Here is a 14973-nt window from a genome sequence, read left to right as displayed (position 1 = left end):
CCATTTTTACTTCATATTCATTTCTCTTATTATTCATTATCTAAATAAACCCTTTATGTCATTTTCATGTTATGTTATCATGTTATAAAACCTTGTATTGAAAGCTCAATATGAGAGAAGAAGATGTGTCATGCGACAGTTCTTTGAGAGCCGTCTTTGTCTGATTTCAGAAGGACACCAGCAGTCCGTCTCTAAGCAGCACAGTTTCTGCATCCGGCGAATTGCACTGGGCTGTCAGGGTGTGTTGAAACACACACACGCACACGCACACACACACACACACACACACACACACACACACAGAAAGATAAAAGAGAATGAAATTGAATTTCCGCTATTCATTTCCCCTACTCATTTTTTATAGTCCTAAAGACCACTTTAACAATTACTGAGTATTGCCTAGATATTCCCAGAAGACATTAGCCATTAATATCCATTATTGATTAAAATATGAACGTATTTACTCCCCTTTTTTGGAGCTTGATGACAACATATTGGTAAACAGTCATTGCATAGAGCCTTACTAATACATCATTTTAGTTTCTCACAGATATATTGGTATTAGTCCAGCAGAGAGCACTGACAAGTTCATTTTTTAGGTCACTGGTGTGTTTTTTCTTTTGTAGCCCGAGGAGAAGAGTAAATTTGATGGGATCTTTGAGAGTTTGGCTCCAGTCAATGGCCTGCTGTCAGGAGAGAAGGTCAAACCAGTCCTAATCAACTCCAAGCTACCTCTGGATGTCCTTGGGAAGGTATTGACTTAAATTTGGTTTCTTATATTACAGTGGGTCTTAAATTACGCTTGTTGGTCCCATGATTGGAGATTAAACTAATTAAGACAGAACTACTTCATATTTCCCTACAAATATGAAGTAGCATGAATGTCACGGTGGCTGTTAGAAGTGTTATATTTAGCAATGAACTGTCATTGCAATTGTTGTTGTTTTTCCTAAGTGGATTTATAGTAATGAAATAAAATCTGTAATAGTTTAGTCACTCCTAATAATGCTGAATGGCCTCATGTCTATGTCTTGCTGTTAGGTTTGGGACCTGAGTGACATAGATAAAGATGGTCATCTGGACAGAGATGAGTTTGCAGTGGTGAGTGTTATCTTCTTTATTGTTACTGTATGTAATTTTGATTCTCTATAGCCTGACAATTGTGGATAAGTGTACACTCAGTTGCCACTTTATCACAACATTGTAATACTGGGTAGGATGCTCCTTTTCCCCCCAAACAGCCTGAATTGTTCGTGGCATGGATTCAACAAGGTGCTGCCAACATTACTTACTTACTTACTAGCCGACAGCAGTTAAACGTTGTAATTGTTACAAGGATAAGCTAACCTAGGCTCGTACCACAAATACACACAGCTACTAAAGGCTAACTTAGCTCGTAACATTAATCCCTGTGCCCTTTTCCCTGCGTGTTGCATTTAAAGTAAGTGTGAGACCTAAACTGGCCTGGATGAGTGGATGCTTTATACCTAAGAGGGGTTGTGCTGTGTTAAACTGACTCACCCGGCTGCTGTTTCGTTTGCCCTCTGGCATTCATGTTTACATGCGGGCGCCATCTTGGAAAACAGTCATGAGCAGTCGAATTACTAACGCTGTGTTTGAGCTATGTTACTGGTGACTGATTGCACGGCGTATATCGTTTGACTGCTCATGACTGTTTTCCAAGATGGCGCCCTCATGTAAACCTGAACGCTACTGTCTTTATAATCTATCTTTTTAATAAAATGTCTGTACACTTAAAAAGTTCTCAAAGCTTCGGTTTACATGTAGCGACCCTCATTATGCTACTGTTGAAGTGTGGAGCTATTTTGATCCTTGTTAGTTGTATAAAAAAGCGATTTACCATCTGCCCCGAAAGCTAGCGTTAGCAGCTAACCACTGGTTTGCAGTAGCTTGTTTAAAGCTAGAGACACATTCGATTAGCATGAAAACAGATCCCAGAGAACGTTTGACTAAGTACACATTTTATTAACCCCTAGGTTCATTTTGCGCAGGAATTGTCCTTTTAATCTGAATCTTTACACCTGTCGTTTGGCCGAGTTTAAATCAGGATCACACAAACACGCCCCCCTCATGTGACAGTCTAACTCTGTCAATCAGCTGACCACGCCCACTGCTCCAGAGACACCAGACTGATATTAGAACATCATTCAAATATGTTAATTTTTCCGTTATGGTTTTTGCTTTGTTCCCTCTGCCCTAACCTTTCCTAAATACCTATTCTGCACATGCATATATTGTCATAATGATAGAATAACGTTTAGAAAACCAAATAGATTGTAATTGGTTTGAAGAAATGCCAATAAACCAGAGCACGTCAACCCTAACCCTTTCCCACTGCTGCTGAGAAAAATCCTTGAAGAAAGACTGCTCAATATTAGAACTTGTGTCTGAACTAGGAGCTAATAATAATAATAATAATAATAATAATAATAATTATAATAATAATAAAAAATAATAATAATAGTTTTCTAAAAGCCACTGTATATGTGCTTCCAGTAAGTATGCATTAACAGCAGGATGTTCTCCTCTAGGCCATGCACCTGGTGTACCGGGCCCTGGAGAAGGAGCCTGTTCCTGCACTCCTCCCCTCTGCACTCATCCCTCCATCTAAGAGGAAGAAGAGTCTGGGCTCAGTGGCTGGCTCTGTGCCTGGAATACCCGCAAGCCCCCCACCACCAAAAGACTCGCTACGCTCCACACCCTCCCACGGCAGCATGAACTCACTCAACAGCACCGGCAGCCTGTCGCCCAAACACACACTCAAGTCTGGACAGGTAATACACACTATATACACTACATAATATTATACACACCTACAGACTAGAGCTGAAGATCTTTGATAGAAATTAAGACCTTAATTTCTATCATTTGACACGGGCTCGGGTTTGTGTTCCGGGTTGCGCGGTAAATGAGCGGTCAGGTGATGCGTTTCGATTAGCGCGAAAATGGATGCTGAGGAGGTGAAACGGAGGTGAAAAAGAGGCTCTAGCGATTACGTTTTGGTTGCACCGGCAGAAAGGATCCATTAATTTTCCCTAACTTATTCAGTAGTGTAATGCTGGTAGGAATAAATGATTTGCGAGCCCGGTTGGTTTGTAAGGACGGCACCCTATATCTTCTGCCTGATGGCAGCACCTCATACGCCTGTACTAGGGGATGTAGCCCGTCACTATGTGGTTGTTGTTACACGTTCTGTCCACTAGATGGACTTCTAACATCAGCCTGGCCTTGAAGGGGACCTACGTCATGGCGCATTGCATTTCTGGCACGCTGATCTCGGTTTACATTATTTTCCACCACGCACACAGCGACAAACACAAATCAACAGAGAACTATGTAATGAAACATTATCTAACAAGTGTAGTGAAGCGGCTCTGTTGTAAAGGCTAACGTTGCTCGGTTAGCACAATGACCTCATGTTAGAGCCGAAACAATATGTCATAAACTAAGTAACAAAAGTGTTAGCCACGATGCTAACGGCATTAATAACTAAGCCAAACGGTGCTGCCACTACTATTTTAATGATTTATAAGCAACCTGTTTCATGCACATTGTCACGTTACTGAGAATACAGCTGTTAGAAGGTAACCTATGAAGTGGAAGCTAACTGACAGCTGTAGGGCAGCTAACATTAAATTTAGCTGTCTCCATGAAGCTCCTAGCTAAGCTCCTATAACTCGCAACGCAGTTAGGAAACCAGAACGAGCTAACTATTGATAACATAATTAGCATTTTGGCTCGGTGGATGCCGATTTTAAAGTCATGTTAAAACTATTTCCCGTCCTTCTTCCGATTTCCAGTCACAGCCTGTCACTCCCCCCTGTACTAACGTTAGCTTAATAATGCCTTGTGTTTCTCACTTCTGTAACTTATTGTTCATCAGACATGAGAAGAGGGAGATTAGCTGACGTTAACCTAACCTATTTATAAAAACAAATAAAAAAATAACATTTGAATAGTAATTTAAGCATTTGAATAGTATTTCTTTTACTATTTGAATTATATTCAACTTTGGGAATTCGTTCCAACAGCCCTAATCAGGACAACAAAAAATATATTAGGGATGTCATGAGAACTGGTACTTCAGTACCAATTCGGTACCAAAACGGTACTCATTTTTCCAGAGTACCGTAGGTACCGGGGGATGCAATCCTTATGGACCTGACGGGGGCAGTATAGACGCCTAATGTTAAAAACTGTCTAGGCTGCCGCTAAATGCTGAAGAACAACACCGACCAGCACGGAAAAACAGCGAATAGCCCCTCATCTCCCTGTACGGCTTGACCGCATTCAGCTTCTGGCTTTCCCATACATCTACGGCGGCGGCTTTCACGACTTCACCTGGAACTCCCAAACCGCAAGTGAGTTGTCTATCACAACCTAACGTGTGCTCTGATAGCGCTTGTTTTAACGGACCTCTATATAAAATCAGTTAACTTTAACCAGCCCGGTTCTTTCTGAAAAACAAGAACGGCAGAGAGAAACAGACGTAACTAAACATGCTTGCTGTCTGGGAGTCCCGGGTAAACTCACGAAGGACGGTACCGTACTCTGGCTGTGTGGTGATGCCAGGCTTCAAAGCAACGGGCTGTGGGGTCCAGAAGACTGACGTTTTCGGTTTTGTAAATCACGCTCTCCTTGCCCCCTCCACTCCACACCATAACAGAAAGTTGAAACTAAAAGATAACCCTGAAAGAAGAGTGACATGACGCTTTTGTTTTTGTTTTTTACACACACCGTGGTATCGACTTTAGTATAGAGTGGTATCGACTTTAGTATAGAGTATTGTGTACTTTTGTTGGTATCGGTACCGAATACTAGATTTTTGGTATCGTGACATCCCATATATATATATATATATATATCATACATACATACATACATACATACATACATACATACATACATACATACAATACATACATACATATATATATATATACATATACATATACATATACATATATATATATATATATATATATATATATATATATATATATATATATAAAAACTTTCAGGCATGAGGGACACACTGGCCAAAACAGCACATCGTTTACAGGATGCCGATGCTTAACAAGAATAGGAACTTTACCCTCCTAAGTGCCTTAGTGTCCTTAAAGCCTTATATTGACAATAGTGTTGGGCGATGTCCCCTAAATTGGCAGTTGACAACGTTTACAGTAAAACATCGTGATGGACGATGATATCGTCGTCGGGGGAGTGGGGGGGTAGCTCATATCTCTTTACATAAATATTTTTTTCTACTACTATTGGCCAACAGTTAACATAGAAATGATTAGACATACATTTAAATGCCCTCTATAAATGGTGTAGCTGGTGGGTTTTACAACGTGACCTACTTTCACTTAATTACGGTGCATTAAAATCAATCAGATGTCCGTGATCTGCGTAACGACAGTACAGTGGGACGTTTGCCTTCAACATAGCGACAGTAATAACCTAATATACCATCATTACTGAGTTTAAACTACATTCTCGGTTACGTTTGTACTGAATAACGCATTCAATAAACGGAAACATAACTCTTGCAGCGCACATGAACAGATGCGCAATATTAGTTCACACATAAAATAGCACCCTCGTGAATTAGCCTGTTGCTAACGTACATTCATAAATCCCGCATAACATCGTCTCGTACCTACAGGACCTCAGACTTACTTATTGATGCACGCACAGAGTAGTGTCCACAAACTTAGTCCAGTGAGGGGAGAAAGGAAAGTGTGATAGCGTTCCAATTTTAACGCCTTTTTCTCTCTCACTCGAGACCGCTGTGTCCAACGTTACTAGAAGGTAGAGCAAGCTACAACTGACAGGGAGAGTTTAAGACCGACGCACTTGTGAATTTCCTGTCCAGCGCCCGCGACTAGGATTAGTGTGTTTGACAGGGTGGGGGGGCGTGGCATCACGATGGTGGCACTCCATCGTGATGTCGGCACAACCCTAATTGACAAAGTTATTAAAACATTTCTACCCTATTGGACGTTGAAGTGACAGCGGGGGTCACGGTAGCTTTACTGACGTAGTTCTCAGTCACCCTGCTATTACTATCCACCATGCTAACATTAACGTTAGCTGCCTCAGTGAATGCAAAGCCTCATTAGTTGAACCTTGCGAAATCCCCCTCAACGAATTCCACTTTCTCCTCTTTTCTTTTTCCCCTCGAAATAAAAATGACCTATACCTAAACCTTTTTTTCAGTGTTGTTCACCTTCCTCTCAATCTACACTGGCTGCATTATCCTAGTGCAAACAGGAGTCCTTTGCTCTACAGCTTAAGTATGTAAATAATTCTGAATATTTTGCTTCTTCATTTGCTCTTACATTATTGTACATCTTTTTTCATAAAAAGCATTGGTATTATTTGTTAGCATTATTATTGCTACAGTTTTTTTTCAAATTTTTATAAGCCTCCCGTGGACAGGTTTAGAAAATTAGCATGTGTGCTGAAACACTCAAGACATGCATCTGGATCATCTAATGTAATTGTGTCCATGTCAAATAAAAATCTAAATATATAACAAGATTACTGAGATTGGCGCATTGCTGAACTGTGGGGGGGAAATGAAGGATTACAGTAAGTTGTAATCTTTGCTTGGACAATGTAAATTATTTTTATGGTGAAGCAGAGTTAAATACTCACTGTAGAGTCCTGCACTAATGCGCGCACCCACTATTGCTGGAAGGTGTCAAAGGACTTGATAGAACTGGAAATTAATATTGTGGGTAAAATAAAATGGAAAACATTTCATATGGTTCAGTGATTCATTTTGTTAAACTGAACCCATATGAACACTAAAAGTCTACTAATCTGCTTTCTTGTATAACAAATTGTTTTATTGAGACTACATATGCATCTCCATCTGTCTCAGCATTCACTGAACTGGGTGGTCCCAGTGTCAGACCGTGGTCGCTATGACGACATCTTCCTGAAGACAGATGCCGATCTGGACGGTTTTGTCAGCGGACATGAAGTTAAAGACATCTTCATGCAGTCTGGACTTTCTCAGAACCTCCTGGCCCATATATGGTAGGTACTCAGACAGGCTCACACTCATGTTTCATACCTGACAGTTGTGTTTTATTTCTTGGTAACACTTTCTAATAAGTCTTTCAGGAGTTTAAGTTGTAACTAATGGCTTTTAAAAATTGGTAATAAATCAGTTATAAACAACAAATGTGTTCCAGATTATGCACTTCAGTCAGTCAATGGGATTTTCCTACGGTCAGAAGAACTTTTGGCTTGCAATCTGGCAAGCCACAAATTCAAAGCTGGTATGAGCTTACAAAAAAAAAAAAGTCATGATCTTCAGTTTTCAAAACCTAGTTCAAGAACTCAAATCCAGCCCTTGATTTTACAACACCAAATACTCAGAAGTCAGTAGATCAGACTTTATTTTTCCATTATGCAATTTAAAGACCCTGCCATCTTCAGACTCCAGCTTTCATCTGGCTGTTGGGTGGCAGTGCCTTTCCCAGGTGGATCCCCACTGTCAGTCCATACTCCTTGCTGGCATGTTTCTCATGGACCTCAGGCTTCAGTTGGTAACCCTCTCCATCAAAGCAATCCAAGGGTGTGAAGGAAAGTGGTTTCTCTGTCAGGAGGCCTTGCAGTCGTTTACGCCAGCCTTCCAGCATGGTGCTGCGTACCTCAGAAGAAACTGAGGACGGAGCCCAGAAGATCTGAGGCGCCAGAACCTGGAAGCCACAGTAGTGCAGGATGCCATTCTGCAAGAGAAACGCATTAAGTCACATATTAGTCTCGCAGTGCCGGTCTGGCTACACTGGACATTCCACGATAGAAATAAAGTTGATGAGTTGTTAATTTCTTTTAATGAATCAAAATTGTCTTGGTGGCGCCAAGTTTTGGATGCAGGGACAGTAGCTCACAAAATAGTCTTGGGGAAACAGGGAGCTCTCCAAATTCTTGATACATGGTTGAATGCAATTTGCTTTTACTAGTAGATTGCTTTGTGTAATTGTTCACAGCAATCTGCCCCAAAATGACCTAGTGTAAATGCTGTAAACATTTTGTAGATCTTCACAATCCTATCCCAAAAAAAAAAAAAAAAAAAAAAAAACTGGCCTGCCCTATTGCGCAAAAAGTTTCTTCAAAATTGCCAACCTGCTATTGTCTTTTCCCTTAGCAAAGGGATTAAAAAAAAAATTAACACCAGAGAAACAAGCGTGGAACGTGAGGGATGTTAAGAAATTCTCAGAAATTTACATCAGTTTATTCCGACTAACTGTTGGTTAACGGTTTAGTTAATGCTTTGTGGAGTCGAAGCCTGATGTAGTACCTGTAATGGCCACAGTGTGACATTCATGTCTCCATTAATGCCATTTGCACTGAACATGGACTCAGGAGACCCAGTGGTGAAGGACAGCATGGCTCTCTTGTCCTGTGCAGAAATCATATTTTAAAAAGGAAAAAAAGCTTAAGACCAGTAATGCCATGTAAAACTCTTGATTTATCGCTTACCTTGAAAACTCCCTGACTGTATCGCTGCTCTTGGGAATACGCGTAGCCCAGTGTGAGCACCCGGTCAATCCAGCCCTTCATGATAGCAGGAACGGTGAACCAGTACATGGGGAACTGAGAAGTAGAGCTTAAAGTTAAGGCAGCAATAACAATCTTAGACAGGATTTTCCCCTACCATTATTAGTCATACGTGCAGCACCAGAGCCATTTTTTTTGGCAGCATCTAAGCTAAATTAATGGGACCAACCTTTTATTTAAAAAAAAAAAAAAACCACCCAACGCAGACTTCCATTTCGTCCAAAGACTTCCAATTAAGTGCTCTCAACCTTGAAGGTTGAGACTCCAAATAGTAAGTGCAGCTTTAATATAAAGCTGCACTTACTACTTAAAGAGACACTTGCTACATTGGGTTTAAGCTTTGAGTGTTGCTTTTCCAAAGTTTTAGACAGATGGTGATAATTGTCCAAAAATTGCATAATTTTATTGAAAAACATTGAGACCCCTCAACCCCTCTGCCGAATATGTGCGCCCATGTCTTTGACCAACCCAGACAAAACGGTTAAATTTTCTTGATTATAGTTATACATTTTATGGTCTATAAAAATAAATAAAGTGAAAAATGCATTTTCCAAAGCCCCATAACATCCTCAAAAATAATTTTTTGTCCGCAACGCAAAAGATATTCAGTCATAGGAGTGAAAAAAATTTCACATTCAAGAAGCTGGAATCTGAATTTTTACTTAAAAAATAAAATTCAGAGATCAATTAGTTGGCAACTAATTTGATAGTTGACAAATTGGTTAATCTTTGCAGCTTTAAAGTTGCATTATGTAGAGGGCTTATCATAAATGTTAGCATCACTCAGAACCTACCTGAAAGATGATGAGGTCTGCCTGAGTGAGTTTACGTTGTTCCTCAGTGATGTCAGCACACAGTTTTCCTTCCTCCCATGCCAGTTTAGTCTCCTCCGCATAACGGAAGTGATCAGCGTTCTTAACTTCTCCTGTAGAGACAAAACATTTGCTTAAATTCTCAAGACCACAATCAAGCAGAACTTCTTTTAATTACGGGGGCAGATATTTATATACACACACACACACACCAGTGATGTCCTCGGCAGTAGCAGTGGCTTTGAACTTCATGGCATACAGGTCAGATACTTCGACTGTGCAATCTTGAGCAGCCAAAACTTCCACTGCGGCATCTTTAGCTGCAGCGCTGAACGAGCCAGAGCTCTGGTGGGCGTACACTATCAACACTTTCTTTGCTGCTGAACCAAAAAGAAGAAAGAGCACGCATCAGATCAGGTACCGTAAGAGCCCTCAGCAAATACGAGAACCCGGCTAAAAACTTACCCATCCTGAAGCAAGACGTCAACTGTAAACGATGAGCTTTGCAGTTAGCTGGTGTGTTGATGGAAAGAGCAACTGATTACTGATGCCTGTTTTATACCCCACTCTCAACACACAGCCTACTGGCTCATTAGCGCTCTCACAGGTGCTGTCAGTCAGCAATCAAGGTCTTCAGTCATTCAGCTGGTATCTCTCAGGCCCCTCATCGACATAGCTTCAAATCTCTTACTGAACCTGGGCAGCATTATTAAATGGGACGGGGAATTTATGTACCACTAAAAGCAAAAATATGTACGTAGATAGATAGATGGACTGTATTAATCCCAAACTGGGACATTACTTACATACTCACTCACTCAATCACACACAAACAGGAAATATAAGAAATATACTAGAAATAATAAATAAGATTACAAAAGCTCAAAATGCAAGAACCACCGAAAACATATATACTTAGAGGAAGTGTAGAGTAAAATGTACAACCTTCATATATAGTACAGTAACAAAATAAAATATGTATAATATTAAATATAAAGTAAACAGGGTGTCTTATTAGAAAGTGGTACCATTAGATCTAGATTAGAAGTATTTACCGTTTTAAAATCACTTGCGCAAAATGTAAATTTTTTTAACAGGTCAGGGATCAAATTTAACACCATGTCATTTTATGACAGATGTCACTCATGCTGACACAACTATCAGCTTATCAAGTGCTTAATGGAAATGTGTTTGCAAACCAGTGGCAGTTTAGACCATGCCATATGATTTTTTTTTTTTTTTTTGTGGCTAGATTCACTGCTTCTATCTCAGTTCTTGTGTATTGTTCATGTTGGCTTGTGCATATTAGAGAACCCATGTTCTCTACTACAGCTCTGGGGAACGCTATGGTGTTTTCTTCATTAAGGAACTATCAGTCTTTAGTGATGTTACTGGGAGCAAATCAGTGAAATACAGTAGGAAGTCAGACCAAAAAATAACTCTGTTAAGATAGAGTGGCCCCGTTTTGTTTAATTGCTTTCATCCAGGATATTCATTCAACACAGTTGACTCTTAAACTTTTGGTGTATGGTTTGTTGGGCAACATATTTAAGCCACAAATGTCTGTATGTACTGTATGTTATATTATTTTGCTAATGTTGTGGAATGCCAAATGATTTCTTGAGGAGAGTGGAAACTCCTTCCCTCACGAGTAGGGCTGCACAATATAAGAAAATATCTCGATTATGATTATTTTGGATGGACGGATATTGCGCTTGGGATATGATTCACGAAATTGGAGGGAATGATCATTTTTGTATCATTATTCTCATTTTCATTGAAAAATTCAAAAATTCAAACCCTTATAGTGTAGTCCTGTTCTGCTCAACCGTGTGGTCAGAACTGAATGGGTTTGTGTTGAATGTCTGCTCTTCCCTGCAGGGCTCTGGCAGACACGAGGCAGATAGGCAAGCTGACCAGGGAGCAATTTGGCCTGGCCATGTATCTCATCCAGCAGAAAGTCAGCAAGGGCGTGGACCCTCCACAGGCCCTGACTGCCGACATGATCCCCCCGTCTGAGAGAGGCACTCCGGTACCAGTAGGTCCCTCAAACACAAACACCTCATGTTTACAAGAGCTGAGGGAGATATCTGTATGTCTATCTATTAGTAGAGTTAGGCCTCCTGCACACTGGCTGCATGGCGTGAGCGTGGCGTTTCTGTTGCGTGGCAGTTGCGTGGCAGCTGCGTGGCGTTTTCTATGTCTTTGCATACCAGGAACAGGCGTTTCCCATTGATAAAATGAAATAATAGCATGTATACTTCATGTTAAACATAAATATATACTGATTTGATTATAGCAAAGACACCGTCGGCAGTATTGACGGCAAAATAGGCTACAGAATATTTCGTTCTATATTGACAGGTGCAATATTTGAAAATCGATAATTATTTATAATTTTTTTTTCAATTACATTTACATCTGCATTTATGTCAAAACCTAGAGACTTTTTCAACATCAAAATGTCATTTATTAAATGTATTCGTGTAAAAATGACATATAAACATCTTTTCGTATTTTATTTTGCCTGGAAACGCTTCCAACACGTGTGAAAAATAGGTGTACTATTAGGGTCCTATTTCTAGCATGCACGCGAGACGTGCGTATCATGCAGGCAGTGTGCAAGCTCTCCTGTTAACATGGGAGCCGAAATAAAAACGGACACGCCACACAGCTGACACGCTCCCGCCACGCTCACACCACGCTCACGCCAAGCAGCCGGGGCTAGATTTATCAAGCCGTTTGCGCCTGTTTCCAGGCGCTAATTGGTCGCAAAGACGGACGTAACCGATGCGGGCTATTTACAAACAGGGCGCACTTGGGTAAAATCGCAGATTGTCTGCCACATGAGCGAGAAGAGACAAGTTGCGCTTTCAATATGCGTTTGTGGGAGGGTCGTGGGGAAAGTGGGAGTTCCACCCTAAAAGGTGGGAGGATAAAGCGCAAGTGCACCTAATTATATATTCCGTGGTATTTACAAAGACTGTCAGTAAGAGCGCGCCTCTATTCTGCGGGGGAAATTCTCCGCCTCTTAAAAGCAGGTCTAAACCAGCCGCAATCGAGTTTCCTCGTAGACCTTTATGCCGCTGGTGAAATGGCAACAGTAATTTGAGCAAGACGAAGACATAGGCGAGACTGAAAATATTTTTAACACAAGAATCACACTTTGTCAGTGAACACAACATCATTTAGCGTTACAGATCAGGCAGCCATGCAATATTAGAGTTACTGGAAGAACTCAAAGATGAAATTGAATCTCCCACACAGCGTTCACATCCCATTCCAGCAGTTGTTAAACTCCTCGCTACATTACAAATATTGGCATCAGGATCATTTCAAACAGTCATAGCATCAGCAGTGGGAATATCACAGTCTGCACTCAGTCATATCATAGCACAAGTACCACTTTGCTACAGCGCAATTTACGGTATAGTGGGCGGAGAAAGACGCTGATTGCCTGATGGGTGTCAGGGTTGATAAATACTACGCAAAATGTGGAAGCATAGTGTGCGCTATTACCGAACTCGCATAAACAGACACAGCGCAAACTGCGCTAGTGTTAGTAAATTAGGCCCCCAGCGTGCAGGAGGCCTTAGAGCGGATCGTCCAGTAATCTTAGGGTCAGTGGCTCGATCCCCAGCTCCTTAGTGTTCTTGGGCCAGCACCTTGCATGGTAACCCGCTGCCGTGCATGCTTGCGTGTGTGCGTGCGTAAATTCTACAGCACTTTGGATGAAAGTGCACTATAAATACTGAAGCTGCAAACATTAATTTCAACTATTAGATTAATCGGCAACTACTTTGATCATCGATTAATCGGTTTTAGTCTTTTTTTTTTAATGAAAAACAGTAAAAATTCTCTGATTCCAACTTCTTAAATGTGAATGGTTTCTAGTTTGTTCACTCCTCTGTGACAGTAAACTGAACATCTTTGAGTTGTGGACAAAACAAGACATTTGAGGATGTCATCTTGGGCAATCCTATCAGTCTAATCATGTGGAGTGACATGATAAAATGCAGCTTCCTGTTTAGTCATGATATACAGTACAGGCCAAAAGTTTGGACACACCTTCTCATTCAATGCGTTTCCTTTATTTTCATGACTATTTACATTGTAGATTATCACTGAAGGCATCAAAACTATGAATGAACACGTGGAATTATGTACTTAACAAAAAAGTGAAATAACTGAAAACATGTCTTCTATTCTAGTTTCTTCAAAGTAGCCACCCTTTGCTCTGATTACTGCTTTGCACACTCTTGGCATTCTCTTGATGAGCTTCAAGAGGTAGTCACCTGAAATGGTTTTCCAACAGTCTTGAAGGAGTTCCCAGAGATGTTTAGCACTTGTTGGCCCTTTTGCCTTCACTCTGGGGTCCAGCTCACCCCAAACCATCTAGATTGGGTTCAGGTCCTGTGACTGTGGAGGCCATATCATCTTGGTCTTCCTTTCCTGGGGGGGTCCTCATGTGAGCCAGTTTCGTTGTAGCGCTTGATGGTTTTTGCGACTGCACTTGGGGACACATTCAAAGTTTTTGCAATTTTCCGGACTGACTGACCTTCATTTGTTAAAGTAATGATGGCCACTCGTTTCTCTTTACTTAGCTGATTGGTTCTTGCCATAATATGAATTCTAACAGTTGTCCAATAGGGCTGTCGGCTGTGTATCAACCTGACTTCTGACACAACTGATGGTCCCAACCCCATTAATAAGGGAAAAAATCCACTAATTAACCCTGACAAGGCACACCTGTGAAGTGAAAACCATTTCAGGTGACTAGTTCATGAAGCTTATTGAGAGAACACCAAGGGTTTGCAACGCTATCAAAAAAGCAAAGGGTGGCTACTTTGAGGATTCTAAAATATGTTTTCAGTTATTTCACACTTTTTTGTTAAGTACACAATTCCACGTGTTCATTCATAGTTTTGATGCCTTCAGTGAGAATCTACAATGTAAATAGTCATGAAAATAAAGGAAACGCATTGAATGAGAAGGTGTGTCCAGACTTTTGGCCTGTACTGTATCTACACTATACCCACCACAGTTTTACAAAGTCCTGTGGGAAACACGGCTTATACAAATGAACCCGGGCCACTGCGGTAAGGACCGAGCCTTAGTACACGTGGGCGTGCTCAACCAAATACCAGGGCGCCCGCTGAAAAGTTTTTTTTTAATTGCAAATAATTTTTTTTGCTTTAATCCCTGAGCCTATCAACACCCTTGAAGGCTCCGGTGCCGCTGACGGTCAAAGCTGCTCCGGTGTCGTACGTAAGGCAGCAGATATTACTGAAGTTGCAATACAAATCGGCCATTATAAATGCCGATACCGATAGTTTGGAAAATGCCTAATATCGGCCGATAATATCGGCCTGCTGATATATCGGTCGGGCTCTAATTTTTATTTTGACATGGGATGAGTTATAGCTGTTGCTCTTTTTGATCACCATTGTCAGAAAACTAAGACATTTCTCTATGGCTGCAGAGTTTGTCAGGATACATGACCCCAGTGGGATCAGAGATGGCTGCTCTGTCCGAGATGAGACGGGTGAGTCAATACTTC

At 40.9% G+C, this 14973-nt stretch overlaps 2 protein-coding genes across 13 annotated transcripts in view; one reads left to right on the top strand and one right to left on the bottom strand.

Moving 5' to 3' along the window:
• eps15l1a (epidermal growth factor receptor pathway substrate 15-like 1a) overlaps positions 1 to 14973 on the top strand; it is a 65746-nt gene that overhangs the window by 5620 nt on the left and 45153 nt on the right. For all 11 annotated transcript variants that reach the window (XM_039811940.1, XM_039811938.1, XM_039811933.1 and 8 more), the window contains exons 6-12: positions 171 to 239; positions 627 to 752; positions 1042 to 1101; positions 2553 to 2795; positions 6914 to 7071; positions 11295 to 11451; positions 14896 to 14958. In XM_039811940.1, the coding sequence (XP_039667874.1) occupies positions 171 to 239; positions 627 to 752; positions 1042 to 1101; positions 2553 to 2795; positions 6914 to 7071; positions 11295 to 11451; positions 14896 to 14958 (876 nt within the window). The remainder of the gene's footprint in view (positions 1 to 170; positions 240 to 626; positions 753 to 1041; positions 1102 to 2552; positions 2796 to 6913; positions 7072 to 11294; positions 11452 to 14895; positions 14959 to 14973) is intronic.
• LOC120565866 (ribosyldihydronicotinamide dehydrogenase [quinone]-like) lies at positions 7419 to 9994 on the bottom strand. 2 transcript variants are annotated; one of them, XM_039811944.1, is made up of 6 exons: positions 9879 to 9994; positions 9626 to 9793; positions 9396 to 9526; positions 8524 to 8637; positions 8342 to 8443; positions 7419 to 7769 (listed from the first exon to the last, which is right to left on the bottom strand). In XM_039811944.1, the coding sequence occupies exons 1-6, from the start codon at positions 9880 to 9882 to the stop codon at positions 7473 to 7475; spliced, it is 816 nt and encodes a 271-aa protein (XP_039667878.1). In that variant the 5' UTR covers positions 9883 to 9994; the 3' UTR covers positions 7419 to 7472. The 2 variants fall into 2 exon arrangements, with proteins under 2 accessions (XP_039667878.1, XP_039667879.1); XM_039811945.1 differs by having other exon boundaries at positions 9626 to 9790; positions 9879 to 9992.

Source organism: Perca fluviatilis, chromosome 9, assembly GCF_010015445.1.
Source record: "Perca fluviatilis chromosome 9, GENO_Pfluv_1.0, whole genome shotgun sequence".
NCBI lineage: Eukaryota > Metazoa > Chordata > Actinopteri > Perciformes > Percidae > Perca > Perca fluviatilis.
Note: the sequence above shows the minus strand (reverse complement) of the source record. Positions and strands in the feature narration are given on the sequence as shown.